Here is a 21,184-nt window from a genome sequence, read left to right as displayed (position 1 = left end):
TTACATCAACAGAAGTCCTAATTTAAGGGGTAATTTCTCCCAAAAAAATACTCACTATATCAACAGCCCCACCAAAATTATTTTCCACCAGCCGCCACTGATTAAAACGGTTAATCATCTGTTATATTTGTCTCTATTAATGTGACAGTGTTTTTATTTTTAATTGAATAGCCATATCTTAAAGTAGCTTATCCGTGATACAGTCTTACAAGTATAAGAAATAATGTGTTTTACAGTTCAATAGTCTGCTATTCAGGCTTATGCCAAGTTTATCGATATTTCAATAACAATCCGTTTTGTAAATCATTAATAATTTTTGCAGTTCTACAGGCAGATTATTATAAGTGCACGCTTTATTATTGTTATGTCTTAAGTCCATCGTACTAATCTTATGTCCATGGTTAAATATTAGTTAGTTGGCACCTTTTGCCCACTTCCTTGAGGTATAGCACCTTCAGATTGGCACATCCATCACATCACAGTGAATGTGGCACCACAGCATAGACAAGCATCACTATGAGCAGCTTCGGGGAGATCCTGCGGGAGATCGGGGAGTTTGGTGGCTTTCAGAAACGCTTGTTGGCTGGAGTATGCATCCTCAGCATTTTTTCTGCTTTCGACATGCTCGGTCAGGTGTTTGTAGGACTGAACTTCCCACATTCCTGTAACACCGACTGGATCCTGGAGCGAGGACCCAACCTGACGGAGGAGCGACAAAGAAATCTCACCCTCCCACTGAACAAGGATGGAGGCTTTGAGAGCTGTGAGATGTTCACACCTGTGGATCTTGATTTGGAAACCATTGAGGCGTATGGCATCAACAAGACTACAGGATGCATACATGGATTGGACTATGACGCACCTGTTGGAGCTTCTAGCATCGTGACAGAGGTACATATTAAACACTTTACTATTAAAACTATAAGTAAATGTTTCTGATGTTTGAGAAGCGGTGACCTCATATGCCCTCCTCTATCTGCCTGTGGTGACTGTACTGATAACTTTATAAACAAATACTGCAGTAAGGTCTCTGTTTTTGTTTATTTGTGTCCCCCTCTCACTTCAGTTTGATGTAGTTTGTGACAGGAGTGGTTTGATCGAGGCGTCCCAGTCCATCTCCATGGCCGGAGTTCTGGTTGGAGCGCTGGCTTATGGGGCGATTTCTGACCGGTAAGAATCCAAAACACATCCACCTTTTTGTTTGTCTATTTTTTCTTTAAATAGCCTTATCTAATTATTATTAATAATATAAATAATGATGTATTTATCTATGCACGTATGTTATTATCTCTATTTTAGAAAATAACAAAAATAATCTATAAAATAAGACTTGATTTATCCCGAAGGAAATTGTTGTGCCAGAGCCATACAAATACAACAAACACAGCAGCATGATAGAAAAACTGTACACTAACAGTGTAGTAAAAAGAGCAATTCAATATCTACAGGAAACAGACGGTCACATAATTAATGTAAATATTGTAACAGGCCTGGGCAGATAAAGAGGAAAATGGTAGTGAAGCAGTCACGATAGAGGCAGTGTTCAAATCCAAAAAGAGGCTTTATTGCTGTTCAACTAAAAAATACCTTTTACAATAGAAAGGCTAACGTAGCCGGGCCGCTAACCGACTTGCCAGCTTACAACTGTTTCCTCACGCTGGGAGTCTCCTGCTCCCTCCATGTGCCACACACACCTGAGCAACTCTAGGTGCTTTTGTCTCCCTTGAGGGAGTGATTAGCACCAGGTGTGAGGTCTCCCCACCTGCTCCCAATACTGATAATTGGCAGCAGGTGGAGCCACCTATTGGGAATGTAGGTGTCTCCCACTACTCTGCCTCCCAGTCCCTTACACACCCCCCCCTTCAGTTCTGGCCGAGGAGAGGTGACCATGGTCCACAGGGCATCTCTACGGGACAGAGCATCTGCATTCCCATGCTTAGCTCCGGCTCTGTGGATGATAGAGAAGTTAAACTCTTGTAGTGAGACAAACCACCTTCCTACTTTAGCATTTGTGTCTTTTTTATTTGCCATCCAGATCAGTGGGGCATGATCAGATACCAGAGTGAAGTGACGTCCCAAGAGGTAATACCGGAGGCACTCAAGCGCCCATTTTATTGCTAGGCCTTCTTTCACCACAGTAGCATACCCTTGTTCCCTTGTGTTCAGCTTCCGGCTGATGTACATGACGGGGTGTTCCTCACCTTGAACCTCCTGGGATAGTACTGCTCCTATGCCCACCTCTGACGCATCCGTCTGCACAATCATCCCCCGGCTGAAGTCTGGGGTCACCAACACCGGCCGTGCGCAGAGAGCCCTCTTAAGTCCCTCAAAGGCGTGTTCAGCCTCTCCTGTCCACTTGACCATTAGCGGCTGTGAGTCTCTGGTCAGGTCTGTAAGGGGAGAGGCGACTGTGGAGAAGTTTGGGATGAAACGGCAATAGTAGGACGTCAGACCCAAGAAGGTTTTCACCTGTTTCTTTGTTGACGGCCGTGGCCAGTCCTGGATCGCCTGAACCTTCCTTTCTTGTGGTCTAACGTTGCCCCGCCCAATGGTGAAGCCCAGATATTCGGCTTCCTCCAGTCCAAGCTTGCATTTTCTTGGATTGGCTGTCAAGCCCGCCCTTCGGAGAGATTCCAGCACTGCTGCAAGCCTTGTGAGATGGCGATCCCATGAGTCACTGTGGATCACAACGTCATCCAAATAGGCAGCTGCATACTCACGATGTGGCCTCAGAACCTTGTCCATCAGTCTCTGGAACGTCGCTGGTGCTCCATGAAGCCCGAAGGGAAGCACAGTATATTGGTACAGCCCTGTGGGGGTGGCGAAGGCCGTCTTCTCTCTTGAGGCTGCTTCAAGTGGGACCTGCCAATACCCTTTCGTCAAGTCCAGAGTGCTGATATATCTGGCTTCCCCAAGCCGATCAATCAGCTCATCTATCCTGGGCATAGGATACGCATCAAACTTGGAGATTTCATTCAACTTTCTGAAATCATTACAGAACCTGTTGGTTTTGTCGGGCTTAGGAACCAGAAGGACAGGGCTGGTCCACTCACTGTGAGATTCTTCAATCACCCCCATAGCCAGCATTTTCTGCACTTCTTGCTCAATGGCCGCCCGTCTTGCCTCCGGCACCCGGTAGGGCCGCATCTTTACCTTTTGGCCAGGCTCTGTGTGGATTTGATGTTCCACCATCGTTGTGCGTCCAGGTCGTAGTGAGAACACGTCCAAAGTCTGCTGAACCAGTTCCTTGGTTTGTTGTAACTGAGCTTTGGACAGCCATGGACCGTATTCCACTTCGGCCACCTCCTGGTCTGGAGAAGAGGGGGACACAACCGGGGAACCACAACACAGCAGTGCCTCTCGGGCGTACCATTTCTTTAACAGGTTAACATGGTATATTTGGGATGGTTTGCGACGGCCAGGTTGGCGTACCTTGTAGTTGACTGGTCCCACCTTCTCTACCACTTCATAGGGACCTTGCCACGATGCCAGGAATCTGTGTTCTGTGGTGGGGACCAGGAGAAGCACTTTATCCCCGGGCAGGAACTCACGCGGTTGGGCACCTCTGTTATACACTTTCCTCTGGGCTTCTTGGGCTTGAGCCATGTGCTCTCTGACCATGGGCCAAACATCTTTCATATGCGTCTGCATCGTCTCTACATGCTCAATCAGGCTCCGATGGGGGCTTGGTTGCTCCTCCCAGGCTTCCTTCGCGATGTCGAGAAGTCCTCTGGGCTGTCGGCCGTACAGCAGCTCGAAGGGGGAGAAACCGGTTGAAGCCTGTGGAACTTCCCTGATTGAAAACAGGACATAGGGCAGAAGCTGGTCCCAGTTACGACCATCCTTGTCAACAACCTTCTTTAACATGGATTTCAATGTCTTGTTAAAGCGCTCTACCAATCCGTCTGTCTGAGGATGGTAGACAGATGTACGAAGCTGCTTTACCTTGAATAGCCTGCAGAGATCCTTCATTATCTTGGACATGAAGGGAGTGCCTTGGTCTGTTAGTATCTCTTTAGGAATCCCAACTCGGCTGAATAGGTGAAGCAGCTCCCGTGCAATCTCTCGTTGTCATGTTCCTCAAGGGAATGGCCTCCGGGTACCTGGTTGCATAGTCAAGGATCACAAGAATATACTGATGTCCCCTGGCAGACTTCACCAGCGGTCCCACTAAGTCCATGGCAATGCGAGAAAACGGTACATCGATTATCGGTAGAGGTATTAGGGGATTTTTAAAGTGTGGCTTGGGACTCATCTTTTGACATTCAACACAGGTGCGACAATAATCCTCTATAGCTCTTACTACCCCTGGCCAGTGGAACCGGCTCCCAATCCGCTGCCTTGTCTTCTCAACCCCTAGATGGGCCCCTAGGACATGGCTGTGAGCCAGATGCAACACTGTGGACACATATTGTTTTGGGACCACCAACAAGTCTCTTCGCTGACCTTCAACCTCTTTGGCATAGTATAACAGATTATTTTTGATTAGGAAATGAGGACATGTAAGCTCACCTACTCCTGGAACAGGTTTTCCCTCTATTTCCGTAACATTACTGCGTGCATGCAGCAGATTGGGGTCTTCCATCTGGGCGGTCCCGAACTGGCCCTTCAAACTTGGAAGCAATGCGACTTCACCCTCCTCATCCCCTGTGCTTAGGTCTTCAGGGAAAGCAACAAAAGGGTTATCATTTGCCTCGTCTGCACTGGAAGATTGGTTGCCTCTCTGCTCCTCCGGCACAGCACACACAACTTTGGGGAACTGCTGAGGAGACGTACCCGGGGTGGCAATTTGTCCTTTCTCTCGCTTTCCTTTGGCACGCCTGGGATTTTTGGGCCTCCCCTCCTTCTGGTGCCGCAGGCGCTTGTACAGTCTCGCCCCACCAAGACTGGGACTGGTAGGGAAGGAACCACCCCCACTTTCAGCTCACAGCTGCCTTTAACTGTGGTAAGGTGGATGAGGCAAGTGGGGTATAATTTAGTGTCCCCATGGACACAGGAGACGGCCACAGTCTCTTTGGATGGCAAATGGTCGAGGAGGTGGGGTTGAATGAGGGACACCACACTTCCTGAGTCCACTAGCGCCTCTGCATCTTTTCCATTTACCTTGACTGGTATCATTTGAGCCAGGGAGCTTTCCTGTGCCCAGCAAGAGTCAAGAAGGTGGCAAGGCCTTGCACCAGATGAGTGGGCGGTCGGCATTAGCTCATCCTTCCCTGGGCAATCCCGGGCAATGTGGCCTATCTCCCCACACTGGTAGCAACGCGGTTGGCCCTCTGGCAGGTAGGACTGTCGTCGCCTTACCTCTTCGGGTTCCCATCTCGGTTCTCGTGCCCGCATTCTCCACCAGTGTAACAGGCCTGGGCAGATAAAGAGGAAAATGGTAGTGAAGCAGTCACGACAGAGGCAATGTTCAAATCCAAAAAGAGGCTTTATTGCGGTTCAACTAAAAAATACCTTTTACAATAGAAAGGCTAACGTAGCCAGGCCGCTAACCGACTTGCCAGCTTACAACTGTTTCCTCATGCTGGGAGTCTCCTGCTCCCTCCATGTGCCACACACACCTGATAAACTCTAGGTGCTTTTGTCTCCCTTGAGGGAGTGATTAGCACCAGGTGTGAGGTCTCCCCACCTGCTCCCAATACTGATAATTGGCAGCGGGTGGAGCCACCTATTGGGAATGTAGGTGTCTCCCACTACTCTGCCTCCCAGTCCCTTACAATATTAACAGTCTTTAGTAGTGCAAATAAACGCAGTGGCAGATACGTAATTGCACGTTATCACAGCACATTGTTAACAATAATAATATTGCACATGTCATATAGCAGCGAGTGTTTTGTAATGATGGTAATGATATTTATATTGCACATAGTGTTGGTGTGGAAGTTCTCAGTTCCCTTTACTGAAGGGTGACGAGTTAAAGAGTTTGATGGCCACTGGGTGGAAAGACCTCCTGTGGTGCTCCGTGGTGGTTAATCTTATCTGTAGTTTATATCGTGTTGAGGTGAAAGCATACGTCTTCTCTCCTCTCCCTGCAGGTTTGGACGGCGCTTCTCGATCCTGCTCTGTGTTTCTCTCCTCCTGTTCTTCAGTGTTGGTTCAGCTTTCTCCCCCAACATCTACGTTTACATGGTTTTCAAATTTCTCTCCGGCACCTCGAGTCTCAACCTTCAGATGAACACATCTGTGATGGGTAGGTTTGTTCTTCCCATCATCATTTTACATTAAACACACACTTTGATAACACATCCAACTTTGAGTTTACCCGCTCTTATTAACTACCGGTATACTACTTAATTAATCTTGGTGGTCTGTCAGATTTGGCACTATATTTATAGCTGACACTTTTGTGAGTGATGTTGGATGGAAAGGCCATCTCGTGTCACATCAAGGTTCACCAAAGAAGTAAAGATAGGACAGGAAGTAGCAGCTTGGTTTAACTTCAGGTGGTGCACGGACATTATGTTAGATATTAAATTATTACAGATATTAAGGGACAGAGGACACTGAGCTGGCAACCTCTACTAAACTCAATTTTCACTCCAAAATGAAACGTAAGAATAGATTAAATCCCAATATGCTCACTTTCAGCTGGTCTGCTCTTATCATTGATGAAACTGATCTATTAGACACGACTGTCTATAAAATTGTAATGATTGTATTACTTGATGCATTTTACTTAACAGACTGTACGTGGTTTGTCATGCTTTGCTTTCGGTTATTTTGTTCATGTATGTCTGTAAGATGTTGCTTTTGTCGGGACCCCCTTGAAAACGAGATGGTGCTTCTCAAAGGGTTTATCCTAATAAATAAAATGTCTATATATATCTGTGTTACAGGGGTGGAGTGGACTGGTCCCTCTTACGCTGCTCGTTTCACAACAATCACCTTAACGCTCTTCTCTGTGGGAATTACCTTACTATCGGGCATCGCCTATTTAATCCGCGATTGGAGGATCCTGCAGCTGGTGCTCTTCAGTCCTCTTCTAGTCCTCTTTGCAGTCTATTACAGGTCAGCAGTAACACTTGCGATAAGAGTGGTTTGAATTATAACAAGTAAAAGTGTGTGATTTTGATCCTGTGTGTCTTTAGGCAAGGCAAGGCAAGTTTATTTATATAGCACCTTTCAACACAAGGCAATTCAAAGTGATTTACAGAAATGAAAGACATTGAGCATTAAGAAACAAATTATAAAATGCATTTCCTGCAGAAAATGCGTGCGAATGCTGTAAACTGTGAACATTTATGGCTGAATTTAGCTGAAAATGCAGAAAAAGCTGAATATGGTATTAGCTGAATGGTAGCTGCTTTTAGCTAAACAAATGCAGAAAAAGCTTAATATTGAAAAGAAAAGGTTTAAAAAAGGTATAAGCAACAACATGTATAGCCTTGATGTCCTGAAATAGCTGAATAATGTAATCGTTGAATGGGTTCTGCAGCTGAAAATAGGCTGAAGGAGTTAAATATCAGATTTAAGTAGTAGTGAATGAATTTGTATTAAGATGAGAAAAGAAAGTAAAAAGGCTTGGGAAACTTTTGAACTAACTTGATGGTGAATGATCTGTCGCCATGGCAACGGCATTTGATGACATCCCATAATACTCTTAGATGTGTTGATGGCTGCATTGTTACCAAACCTGTGAAGTTTTGGGCCATTTCGAGTATTTTCACTGAAGTTATGAGAAAACCGTGTTTCATGGTGAGCATTGTGTTGCCATGGCAACGGCATTTGAAGAAATCTCAAAACTGTCACGTAGATGTCTTCACGGCTGGACTGTTAGCACACATGTGAAGTTTGAGCACTCTTTGAACATTTGCATAGGAGTTATAGTGACATCATATTTTATGGCGAGGGATGCGTTTCCATGGAAACGGCATATGGTGAGATCTCCGATTTGGCGTAGAGCTGTGGAGGCATGGACCGGTGATATACAAGTGAAGATTGGGGGACGATTGGACCGTGTCCATTGGACATATAGCGACATCATGTTTTATGGCGAGGGATGCGTTTCCATGGAAATGGCATATGGTGAGATCTCAGATTTGGCGTAGAGCTCTTGAGGCATGGACCGGTGATATACAAGTGAAGATTGGGGGACGATTGGACAGTGTCGATTGGACTTACAGCCTCATCGTGTTTGATGGCGACGACATTTGATGACACCCCATACTACGCTTAGATGCATTGATGGCTGCATCGTTATCAAACCTGTGAAGTTCTGGGCTGTTTGGAGTATTTTCACTGAAGCTATGAGAAAACCGTGTTTCAAGGCGAGCATTGTGTTGCCATGGCAACGGCATTTGGAGAAATCTCAAGACTGTCCTGAATCGTCTTCACAGCTGGACATCGTGTTCCATTACACAGGTGTTTATATTTGAACTAACGAGGTGTGTTGAGATCACAGGTTTCCATTGTTCTGAATGAGAGATGAACCTCTTACATGGGAACCTTTTGTGGAAGAACCGTAACAGATATCTGTGAAATTTCAAAACGTGAAGCATGTCAAGGAAGTTGAGTATCTGAAGTGTAATTTTAGTGTAGTTTTGGGTTAATAATGTGGCCTTTTTGGCAGTTTAACTAAAGGTGTGCGGCTGCTACCATTAGGAAATATCTGCCTGAAATTACAATGGGCTTCAATGGAGGAATGTTGAACGTTTTTGTCACTTAATGCCCTCAAGAGGCATTTTCTTTAATATTTGTTCTTATTTTTTATTTATTTTCCAACCTAGGAGAGGTTTTCCTACGTTTTCCATGAAAAAATACGTCTGAGGAGTGTAGGGTTTGGGAAGTATGGCAAGTTTAAAACATTTTTGGGGGAGAATTTTGAGCTGTCCTGCACTCTGTTTTGAGATCAAAGCACTCTAGAGTTAATGAGCTGCTCCATCCACTCTAATGTAAAAATCTTAAAAATGCCTCTCTACCAAGCTCCAAACTAAATTCAATATCTCAAAAAGTTGAAAAGATATCAAAATTATTTTATATAAGTTTTATAGCTGAAGGTATTGTGATCATTTGAAAGTTGGAATGAAGTCTCTGGCTGAAATTATGTGGAAGGAGATGCATTTGGCGCAAAGTGTAGGAAAAGTGGATTTGAAGGCATCTCCCATTGACTTCAATGTTACAAAAATAGTTTAAAAAGCTGAATATTTCAAAAGGTATGAAATATTTTGAAAAAGTTGAAGGTTTCCCATCGATTCTTGAACAGGCTGAATAGTTTAATATTTGAATGGTTTCTGTAGCTGAAAATAAGCTGAAGTTATGGAGAGCCAAAGTATTGGCTGAAATAATAAGGGGAAGAATAAAGTTTTGAAGTACTATAGTGGAATGCTGTAAACAGCATTCGCACTAATTATAAAATGGCATTTAAAAACACATTTAAAAGCAAAGATAATAAAGCATGAATAACAAAGGAACATGAATTAAAGTTGCAGTGCAGTGTGAGTTACACACATTTGAAATGTTTAGCTCTGACTCTCAATCATTGCTAACTATAGCAGCAGGAAACAAACAAAGTCGCTGAGAGGCTGAGGCCGGGCCTGTTTGATATTGTGTGACACGCTACAAAAAGGTACTTGCTGAGATCAAAAACTCTGTTGCAAAATAATGAAAACTGGGATAATCAACTTATTCTGCTTGGACATGAACATTGTTATATTGATCAAAGCAATAATTTCAATTTGCGGTCAACAAAAAGTACAACGGCCCTGTGTCACCCTCTCTTCCACACACCTCACGCAGGCGAACAGGATTATAATGAGTGTCCATATCCATGTGACCCAAGCCAACCAATCAATAGTGCTCAAACAAATATCTTATATTAAAACAAAAACGCAATACTACATGTGTCATGGCTCCTACACTGACTTTTTAGCAGAAATAGTTTTCTTTGACCTCACTTAATTTCTACTTTATTTTTTAACTTATCCTTTAGTTATTTCAAGTGTTTCATGCTAAACGAACCCCCCTTCGGATAATTATAATCTGCAACCCAATATTCTGAAAATTCAACGGATCCTGGTCATATTTGTGTAGCATATAAAATGAATTTGCTCCCAGACATTCATGTGGCTTGCTAGTTTTGGACCCCATCTGTAACCCTGTCTTTTTTGTACAGTGTTAATGTTATGCTGCTGTGTTTGTTGTATTTGTTTTCCTTCGGGATAAAGTCTTATCTTATCTTTAGGTTTCTCCCAGAGTCCGCCCGCTGGCTGATCACCCAGGGTAGGAAGGAGGAGGCGCTGAAGGAGCTGCAGAGGGCGGCCAGACTGAACGGGACCACGGTACCAGAACATCTGCTGGACAAGGTGAGCAGTGTCAACAACGCTATAAACTATAAACCTACGGAAGAGGATTGGGGCCACATGAGATCAGTTGGAAAAGTCAGAATTCTGAGAATAAGTCAGAATCACTTTCTGTCAGATCTCAAAATAAATTCACCATATATTCAACCCTATAAAGGATTGGGGCAGGGGCGGCGCCAGGGGGGAGCTAGGGGCTGAAGCACCCCCCAGGATTGCCAAAGCACCCCCTAAGCACCCCCAAGAAATATGTGTTTTTTTTTTTTTTCAAAAATTATTATTATTATTTTTATTAAATTAAATTAGAAATATTATTGATTACATCAATGCATGTGAAACAAACACATTTTTGACCAAAAACATAAAGCCAACACAGGTGATATGATTAGGCCAATGGCCAGCACCCATTCGATTTTTGACCTACCCATAGGCTAAATTACTTTGTGACACTTGGGTGACTTCCTGTTAGCTAGAGCGCCAAATGATTTGCTAACAGCAAAGTGAAAAATTGATCGTTTTTAATCCTTAAACGTCCACGTGTGGACACTCAATCAAAACCAACTGAAAGCGAGAGGGATTCTGCACATAATAGGCCTCGTGAGTACAAGTAGCTTACTTCTGGGTCTCTGTGTTTCATTCAAGCCCTGCTCTGTGTGTGTGTGTGTGTGTGTGTGTGTGTGTGTGTGTGTGTGTGTGTGTGTGTGTGTGTGTGTGTGTGGCACGAGCCATTTTGTGTGCGTGCGTGCGCGAGCGAGCGAGAGAGCTCGCCTCGCGCACCAGTGGGTATCTACCGGAGATCGTTGTGGTTGTCACTACCCGATCTGCAGCTCTGCCCGATCTGCAGTGCGCATGTGCGAGATGGTCCGCCATATTGGACAACTCCGGACGGCAACCCAAATAGGACAACATTGACACAGTGGCTTTTGGCAAAGCTAAAAAGGAAAACTCGAGAGGGATGAGTTATTGTTATTATAACGTGACTTCACTAATATTTAACAACTCTTTTTATTGGGTTCGTTTATTTGGGGTTAAGTACATTGTCAGAATAAGTGAGAAATGGATTTAACTTCTGTTAGACAGCTATCATACTGAATACATATTTACTGTGAATGTGTGCAAAAACGTATGGCATATAGCTGTCTAACAGAAGTTAAATTCATTTCTCACTTATTCTGACAATGTACTTAACCCCAAATAAAAGAACCCCATAAAAAGAGTTGTTAAATAATAGTGAAGTCACGTTGTAATAACAATAACTCATCTCTCTCTCGTTTTATTTTTGAGCTTTGCTAAAAGCCACTGTGTCAAGTGTCCATCTTGGGTTGCCGTCCGGAGTTGTCCAATATGGTGGACCATCTCGCACATGCGCACTGCAGATCGGGCAGAGCTGCAGATCGGGTAGTGACAGTGGTTAGCATCTGGTGCTAGCTAGCCAAGCTAACGGATATAAGGAGCTTTTTCAACAACAAGGTGGAGAGAGCACTCTCTCCTGTCAGACGGAGAGTCTCAGGTAACCTCAGCTCAGGTGAAGTAAAGGACTCTCTCAGTGTTTAGATGGTTAACTTTAGTCTAGTTATCTCAGTGGGTCTCAAACGGTTTGTTTTAAAAGGGGAGTGATTTGTAAAATATCTATAAAGAAAAAGTAAATCTGTTGACAGTTCTGTTTCGTATGGGTATTGAGAGATGTATCCATAGATCTCTTAATGTTGCTCTCAAAGTGCACCAGATTGATGCTTTTAACTTCAATATTTAAAAACAAATCTTCCAGGGGGAGCATGCCCCCGGACCCCCCTAGAGGAGGTGAGGTCCGCTCTCCACTTGTAAAAATAGCACTTTACCCCTGCCTATATGCCGTGAGCTGGTTATCGAGCCTTCATTGTAACAGTCGCGGGTGCACTGTGGGTGTGTGTGTGTGTGTGTGTGTGTGCGTGTGTGTATGTGTGTGTGTGTGTATGTGTGTGTGTGTGTGTGTGTGTGTGTGTGGTGTGTGTGTGTGTGTGTGTGTGTGTGTGTGTGTGTGTGTGTGTGTGTGTGTGTGTGTGTGTGTGTGTGTGTGTGTGTGTGTGGTGTGTGTGTGTGTGTGTGTGTGTGTGTGTGTGTGTGTGTGTGTGTGTGTGTGTGTGTGTGTGTGTGTGTGTGTGTGTGTGTGGGGGAGTGTTGCAGTAGACAATTCAACTGTAGCGCTGGTGCATTAATGGGAAACCCTTAATGTTTGAGCACCCTCTATGAAACGTCAAGCTACCCCACAGCACCCCCTAGAGGAAATCTCTGGCGCCGCCACTGGATTGGGGCCACATGAAAACAGTTTTTGGAGATCTGACAAAAAGGTAAGAAAAGACAAGTAAAAGCCAAAATTCGGAGGGGAAAAATAAGTCTGAAATCTGAGTTTTGAGAACATTTGGAACTCTGAAAAAAGTCCACATTTTGAGGAATCTGAAATCTGAGTTTAAAGCCGAAAAAAAACTAATTCTGAGAAAAAAGTAAAAAATCTGAAGAAAAGTCAGAATTGTACGGAACCTCCGGCCCAAAGGTTCATGGAGGGGGAAAAAAGTATCTTGTGTGCACGATATACTTTAACGTATTTCGTTAGTATTTCGTTAGTTTCTCGAAAGTTACCGGTGCGCCAAGTAGGAAGTGGAGCACAGAGGAGACAACCGTTTCAACAAGGCAGCACAAGAGATTCTCAATTCCACCTCTGAGGACCTCTCCAGAGATGCATGGTTGGCGGCTGCTTGGAAGCAGGAGTGGGAGCTAGCCGGGCCCTCCCGCATCCATCGCTATCTGGGACCCAGGAGATGGCGCCATAGGAGGAGACGACCTACCACGCCGGCAATGGACCACACTAAATCGCCTACGAACTGGGGTCGGTCGCTTCAAAACATAAATGAAGAAGTGGGGCCTGGCAGACAGTGCTGCATGCGAGTGCGGTGACCCTGAACAGACTGCCGAACATATAATAACCACCTGCCCTTTATATAGACCACCCTCGGAAGCCAGCCTCTTCGACTTAGGACCAGAGATGCGGGCATGGCTACACGACACCGAGTTGGACCTCTGCGTTACACGAAAGAAGAAGAACCGTTTCATTGCAGACTGTTGTTTATAATGGCAGTGCATACATTATTTGAGATATATTTCAAACTCGGACTTCATTTAGGGACATTTTGGCCAGGGGTTTAAAGCTATTTGTTTAAGCACCGGATTCGCAAAACAGAAGAGTCTGCTTTGATCACAGTATCTGCTGCCCACAGCTGTTTTATAGAAGGGAAGCCTCCTTAAATGTATGAAATCTCTGCGGCACCAGTGGCCTGTACTACGAAGCAGGGTTTGCTATTTACTATTCATTCATGAAGTATGATGCTGCGCTGTCAACACGCTTCTCCATGTTTGTGATTGGTCAAATGTCGCTAACCCCTTCCTTTTCACGTGAACGCGCACTCAGCCAGACAGAGAAACCCTGGTTGATTTACTGAGTTGATAACCAGCTTCGTAGGACCGCTTAGCGAAATCACGTTTGTTAGGGTTAGTTAAGCCGGGTAACTCAAACATATCCAGGGTCTGTTGAACTGGCTTCGTCGTACAGGGCACTGGAGGCAGTAACGTGTAACTCAGCAGAATCTGAGAAGAGCAGCACCAGGCCACCAGCTGCAAAGAGCTGTGCCTTTTACTGGTTACTTCACTGTGTTTCCCTTCATTAGAACCGCTGAATAGAGATCGAGGCTGCTACGTTTAACCTATCTGTTCTTCGACTCACGACATTCTTTATTATTCCGCCGGGTTATTTTGCTGCTCTTCTTCTCCCACATTCCACATCGCAGAAACTCCGTTCAAACATCAAAACATTCAGCTCGGTCGGGAATCGATTGCTATTACTTTTCAAATTCATAACTTTCATAATTCCAGAGATACATCCCATAATTCATCACATTTTTAACATGGAAGTCAATGGAGAAACTCTTCAGACTTGAAAAATCTTCATGCAACTTCAACTGCTAACTGCTCCTTCTTCAACTGCTAACTGCTGCTTAATACTTTCACTCAGAAACCTCATTCCAACTTAAACATGTTACACATCTTTCTGACATTATTCGTGTTACACAACTTTTAAATCTGATTCGTACTTTTAGAGATATTAAACATTGCTCAGACCTTGGTAAAGAGGCCTTCTTCAGATTTAGAGTGTGTGATGTCACAGCTAGAGTGGAGGAGAGATTGAAATTCACCTTCATATTATTTATTTTTTTTAAACCTGCCATAATTCCCAAACCCTACATTCCTGAGACATAATTTTTCATGAGAAATGTAGGAAAACATCTCGTAGCTTGAAGAATAAAAATAATCAAGCAAAAATAATTAAACAAAATGCCTCTTGAGGGCATGAAGTGACAAAAACTTTCAACATGTCTCCATTAAACCCCATTGTAAATTCAGCCTCATCTTTCCCCACCACAGCAGCCGCACACCTTTAGTTAATCTGCCAAAAAGGCCACATCATTAACCCGAAAGTACACAAAAAGTACACTTCAGATGCTCAAGTTCCTTGACATGCTTCACGCTTTGAAATTTCACCGATATCTGTTACGGTTCTTCAACAAAACGTTCACATGTAAGAGGTTTATCTCTCATTCAGAACAATGAAAATGCTCTCCTCTCACTGATTACTGCACATCACCATGGAAACCTTTGATCTCTGGACACGTCGTTAGCTCAAATATAAACACCTGTGTCATGGAACAATGGTGTCATAACTCCAACTGAAATGCTCAGAGCAGCAGACTTCAGATAATGGTTAATGGTCCTGCCCTCAACAGCTCTACGTCAATTATGGGGTATCATCATATGCCGTTTCCATGGAAATGCATCCCTCGCCATAAAACACGATGTCGCTGTAACTCCAATGGACACGGTCCGATCGCCCCCCAAACTTCGCTTGTGAGAGGCATGGACCGGTATATCACCGGTCCATGCCTCAACAGCTTTACGCCAAATCTGAGATCTCACCATAGGCTGTTGCCATGGAAACCCATCCCTCGCCATAAAACACGATGTTGCTGTAGCTCCAATGGACACGGTCCGGTCGTCCCACAATCTTCAACTGTATATCATCTCTCCATGCCTCAACAGCTCTACATCAAATCTGGCATTTCACCATATGCCGTTTCCATGGAAACGCATCCCTCGCCATAAAACACTATGTTGTCGTAACGCCTATGAAAAGGGTCAAAACAGCACCAGACTTCAGATAATGGTTAACGGTCCAGCCCTCAACAGCTCTACGTCAATGATGGGGTGTCATCATATGCCGTTTCCATGGAAACGCAACCCTCGCCATAAAAGACGATGTCGCTATAACTCCTATGAAAATGTTCAAAAAGGGCTCAAACTTCACATGTGTGCGAACAGTCCAGCCGTGAAGACATCTACGGGACAGTTTTGAGATTTCTTCAAATGCCGTTGCCATGGCAACACAATGCTCACCATGAAACACGGTTTTCTCATAACTTCAGTGAAAATGCTCCAAACGGCCCAAAACTTCACAGGTTTGGTAACGATGCAGCCATCAACGCATCGAAGCGTATTATGGGATGTCATCAAATGCCGTTGGCATGGCGACAGATCATTCGCCATCAAGTTAGTTCAAAAGTTTGCAGTTCAAATATTCTGCTGCTTTTCCAAGCCTTTTTACTTTCTTTTCTTCTCTCATCACACATTCAAGCCCCCAGTGTTCATGTATCATTTCAATCTAAATTCTTCACTTTCTTCTTACACATTACATTTCAACATAGCAATTCAGCGTCAGCTTTTCAGCATAAAGCATTCCCACTAGCAATTTCTTCAGGAATTGCATTCTCTAGTTCCCCCTATTTCTCATTTTATGAAGGAGAGGTCTGGTCACCAGGGCGCATGATGTGTGTGTGTTTGTGCTACGCTCCGCTCTGTGTGCAGAGTTGGGTGTAACGCGTTACAAAGTCATTCATAATTTTATAATTCAGTAATCACACTACAGTTACTAACATTGCCCAACACGCGTTACTTTCGTTACTTTTATATAATCAGTACTCACACTACAGTTAGCCTACTAACATAAATAATTACTAGATTCTCCCTTTGACAGACAAGAGGGATTTCCGCCGCAGGTTTATAGTTACGTAACATTTGCGCGACTTGCGCATCCACATGCAGTGCATAAACATGGCTGAGTCAACAGCGATAACTTTCGAGGGGTGGAGGTATGCCCATTATTTTGAGTTCGTCCGAAGAAAGGACAGGAATGTGACGGTGAGGTGCAAACTGTGTCCAGGCCAGAAGCTTTTATCCACAAAACACAACGTCAAACCTCAACAAACACCTGCAAAGACAACATGCTAACGTGAAGCTAATAGCTAAGGAGGACCTCCGAATCCAGAGGGAGGATGTTGAGTAAAGTAACACACTGTAGGTGCGCCGCATTTGCGCTTCAGATGAGGCTCCCTCCGCAAAATGAAGCATCCTCCGCAGTCTGCGTGATCTGCCTCTAGGGAGAGGCGGCCCTGCGAGTAAAGTAACGAGTAAAGTAACGAGTAAAGTAGCGCGTTACTTTATGTAGAGAGTAACGAAGTAAAGTAATATATAACTTTTTTTTAAAGTAATATGTAATATATTACTTTTTTAACGACCCCATCTCTGTCTGTGTGTGTGTGTTCGGTGTGTTTCTGTGTGTCCGACACCGGCATTTGTTTTCAAATTACCATGAACAGTAATTTACCCACATCTGGTTCTCCATAGTAATATGTGTATTAACAAGTGAAAGAAATGTGTTTAATCTCGATGTATTGCTACTGCTATAGTCCTGTCGGAGTGCTCCGGAACGAACAACACTATCATAAACAAATGCCCCCACACACACACACACCCTGGCGACCGGACATATTCTTTATAAAACGGCGTATACTGTATGGCGTAGTAATCGGGCAGTTCGATGTGTCTTAAAAAAAGAAAGTATCTCGTGCGAATGAGAAAGTATATTGTGCGCAATTTATAAAACGTGGCCTCGTTTTATTTATTTTTCTCTCTATGAACCCTCCAGGGCTCCGTAGAATTGTTAGGAAAAAGTCAATTCTCTGAGAATAAGTCAGAAATCTGAGAAAAAATCTGAATTTTAAGAAAAGTTGGAATACTGTTTAAAACGTTTTTATAAATATAAAATAATTTAAAAAAATTATACGAATCCTCACAATTCAGATTTGTTTTCTTCTCAAAAAAGTGGTCCCTAATCCTCTTCCGTTTAAACCTCTTTGTGACACATACTCATTTTCTTTCTTTTCACTTCCTAAGCTTGAGATTGAGGGAACATCCGGAAGAAGAAACGTGTTCGACATCTTCCGGATATCGTATTTCAGAAAACGTACTCTCATAATGGGCTACAACTGGTGGGTCTTCATAACAATTGCTCTGTTCTTTCTCAGTCAGTGAATCAGTATGACTAATGTTTATCAATGATATCTAATCGCCACGCTGTTAATTGTTCACATTTGTCACATTAATCCTTGATTGGGAACTTGAACAAAATGTCTTTCTTATTCTCCAACTGTACCAGGTTTGCAGCAAATCTTCTCTACTACGGACTGACCCTGAATGTGGGCAGCTTTGGCCTCAATATCTACCTCACACAGTTCATCTTTGGAGTCGTCGAATTTCCTGCACAGGCTACTTCTTACGCTCTGATGCAACGCATCGGAAGGAGGACAGGACTAGTGGGCTTCCTTTTCTTCGGGGGAGCTTCTTGCCTCATGGTCCTTGCCATCCCAAAAGGTATATAGTACATGAAAACATTTGTTATAGACGTGTCGTTTTCTTCACGTTCACTATGTGTTGCAACTTGCAATGTATTATTTCCCCATCAGATCTTCCTGCCGTGGTGACAACCATAGCAGTCATCGGGACGTTTGCTGCTACTGCCAGTTTCAACGTAATCTATGTGTACACTACAGAATTATACCCAACTATTTTAAGGTAATGTCACTCTTTTTCAATTGCATTTCAAGCGCTGTATGAACGCAGTCCATTCACCATTGTGTGTTCTTGCAGGCAGAATGGTTTTGGTGTGAACTCGATGTTTGGTCGCGTGGCGGGGATCCTGGCTCCACTGGCGAGACTCCTGGACGTCTACCATCACTCCATCCCCATGCTGATATACGGCATCGTCCCCATCACTGCTGCTGGTCTCTGCTTGTTACTGCCTGAAACCCTCAATGTGGAACTCCAGGACCACACTGAGTCCGAGTGAGTGCAGTATACACTATGGCAAGCCCATTTAGCTTTTATTCATTTCTGGAGGATATCTAAAAATCAATTCTGCTAGTAAGAATGGATTTTTTGATATCCTCCAGAAACGAATAAAAGCTAAATCGGCTTGCCATGATACACAGATTTATTTGAAAAACAAATGTATTCGGTGTAAATAATTGTATACAACAATAATTTGTTCTGTTTTTCATTTTAGGAAACCATCAAATGGAGCTTTGGAGAATGCTGAAGTAATAATTCAAGAGAAAAAACTTTAATTTGTACTCTACTTAATTTGTACTCTACTTCCTTTATTATAGTCAGAAAACTTTTCTACATGTATTTGCATTTTTTTTCAACTTCTTTTTATCGGTGTTGTTGGGATAAAAGTGTTATGTGAATACAATTTAATTTACCAGAGCTTTATTGAAAGTGTTGAAAAAAAAGTATTGGGGCAACAATTTAGCTTCAGGGGAAACCTGAGATATTCACACAGAAATTACAACTTTATATAAATTAATAAAAAGCAAATAATTCATATTATTATTATTATTATTATTATCTGCACAGACATACAATTCCAATGTGTTTCGAATCTACATTTGCAACAAAAAAATTAGTAAATGTTTGGATCTTTCTGCATACCCAGGATTTTAATATCAAATCTGTTACTTTTTGTATTCCTATTTGTCAAACCTATTTTTAATTAACACTGTGACCAAAAGATAGAATTTTCCAAAAAGTTAACTGTGATTCGTTGTGGTAATTCTAAACTAAACAAACGGTAAATGATCAAAACTGATTGATTAAAGTTAAACCATTGAAGCAATAGGCGGGTTATGCGTCAACACATTATCACGTATTATGAACACACAAATTTAAACACTCGTTGGTGCCTCAAACGCATCGTCATGATTCTCCGTGTTCACCGTTAAATCAGCTGAGGAGAGAAACAAGACACAGTTTTAAATGAAGGGATGCCACATTAATAACCATTTATGAACAACAAAAGGATATATATGGTACTCACTTTGTTTGAGTGTCTATGCCTCCGACTCACTGGACACCGCGTCAGCAGAGTTTCTCAGAAGCCATCGGTTCTTGTGTTGAACGTGTCCGAAGCCTTCGTCGTAGTTTCCCTTTCTTCTGAACAGTTGTTGGTAGTGAAATATGCAGTAGAACTCCCCATGCAGTGGTGAGTAATTTTGCATGCTACAGTACAATAAGCAAAATAGTTTAGTTAAAGTTATGTTTCACTGTTCTGCTGTACCTTAAACCCCGATCCAAACGAAGCTGATTGGTCTTTGCTCAATTTATATGCGGTGGTGAAGCAACATTAAAACGGTTAATCATCTGTTATATTTGTCTCTATTAATGTGACAGTGTTATTTTAATTGAATAGCCATATCTTAAGGTAGCTTATCCGTGATACAGTCTTACCGGTATAAGAAATAATGTGTTTTACAGTTCAATAGTCTGCTATTCAGGCTTATGCCAAGTTCATCGATATTTCAATAACAATCCGTTTTGAAAATCATTAATAATTGTTGCAGTTCTACAGGGCAGGTTATTATAAGTGCACGCTTTATTATTGTTATGTCTTAAGTCCATCGTACTAATCTTACTGTATGTCCATGGTTAAATATTAGTTAGTTGGCACCTTTTGCCCACTTCCTTGAGGTATAGCACCTTCAGATTGGCACATCCATCACATCACAGTGAATGTGGCACCACAGCATAGACAAGCATCAATATGAGCAGCTTCGGGGAGTTTGGTGGCTTTCAGAAACGCTTGTTGGCTGGAGTATGCATCCTCAGCATTTTTTGTGCTTTCGACATGCTCGGTCAGGTGTTTGTAGGACTGAACTTCCCACATTCCTGTAACACCGACTGGATCCTGGAGCGAGGACCCAACCTGACGGAGGAGCGACAAAGAAATCTCACCCTCCCACTGAACAAGGATGGAGGCTTTGAGAGCTGTGAGATGTTCACACCTGTGGATCTTGATTTGGAAACCATTGAGGCGTATGGCATCAACAAGACTACAGGATGCACACATGGATGGGACTATGTTACTACCTGTTGGGGCGTCTAGCATCGTGACAGAGGTAAATATTAAACACTTTACTATTAAAACTATAAGTAAATGTTTCTGATGTTTGAGAAGCGGTGACCTCATATGCCCTCCTCTATCTGCCTGTGGTGACTGTACTGATAACTTTATAAACAAATACTGCAGTAAGGTCTCTGTTTTTGTTTATTTGTGTCCCCCTCTCACTTCAGTTTGATGTAGTTTGTGACAGGAGTGGTTTGATCAAGGCGTCCCAGTCCATCTCCATGGCCGGAGTTCTGGTTGGAGCGCTGGCTTATGGGGCGATTTCTGACCGGTAAGAAACCAAAACACATCCACCTTTTTGTTTGTCTATTTTTTCTTTAAATAGCCTTATCGAATTATTATTATTAAAGGTCCCATGTCATGGCCATTTCTACTGATCATATTTCCATTGTTGAGGTCTACTAGAATAGATTTAAATTGTGCAATTTTCCAAAATCACATTGGTTCCTCATACAGCATCTCTGTATAGTATGTGTATTCACTCTCTGTCCTAAACGGCTTGTTGGAG

At 43.1% G+C, this 21,184-nt stretch overlaps 1 protein-coding gene across 1 annotated transcript; it reads left to right on the top strand.

Annotated features, from left to right (window-relative positions):
• The first annotated feature begins 53 nt into the window (after nt 1-53).
• On the top strand, nt 54-20,964 carry LOC117549825 (solute carrier family 22 member 13-like). The gene is made up of 12 exons (XM_034221923.1): nt 54-891; nt 1,067-1,170; nt 6,036-6,190; nt 6,837-7,008; nt 10,181-10,301; nt 17,610-17,704; nt 17,872-18,086; nt 18,179-18,287; nt 18,363-18,557; nt 18,778-18,811; nt 20,410-20,668; nt 20,844-20,964. The coding sequence occupies exons 1-11, from the start codon at nt 517-519 to the stop codon at nt 20,653-20,655; spliced, it is 1,821 nt and encodes a 606-aa protein (XP_034077814.1). The 5' UTR covers nt 54-516; the 3' UTR covers nt 20,656-20,668; nt 20,844-20,964.
• The last annotated feature ends 220 nt before the right edge of the window (nt 20,965-21,184 follow it).

Source organism: Gymnodraco acuticeps, unplaced genomic scaffold, assembly GCF_902827175.1.
Source record: "Gymnodraco acuticeps unplaced genomic scaffold, fGymAcu1.1, whole genome shotgun sequence".
NCBI lineage: Eukaryota > Metazoa > Chordata > Actinopteri > Perciformes > Bathydraconidae > Gymnodraco > Gymnodraco acuticeps.
Note: the sequence above shows the minus strand (reverse complement) of the source record. Positions and strands in the feature narration are given on the sequence as shown.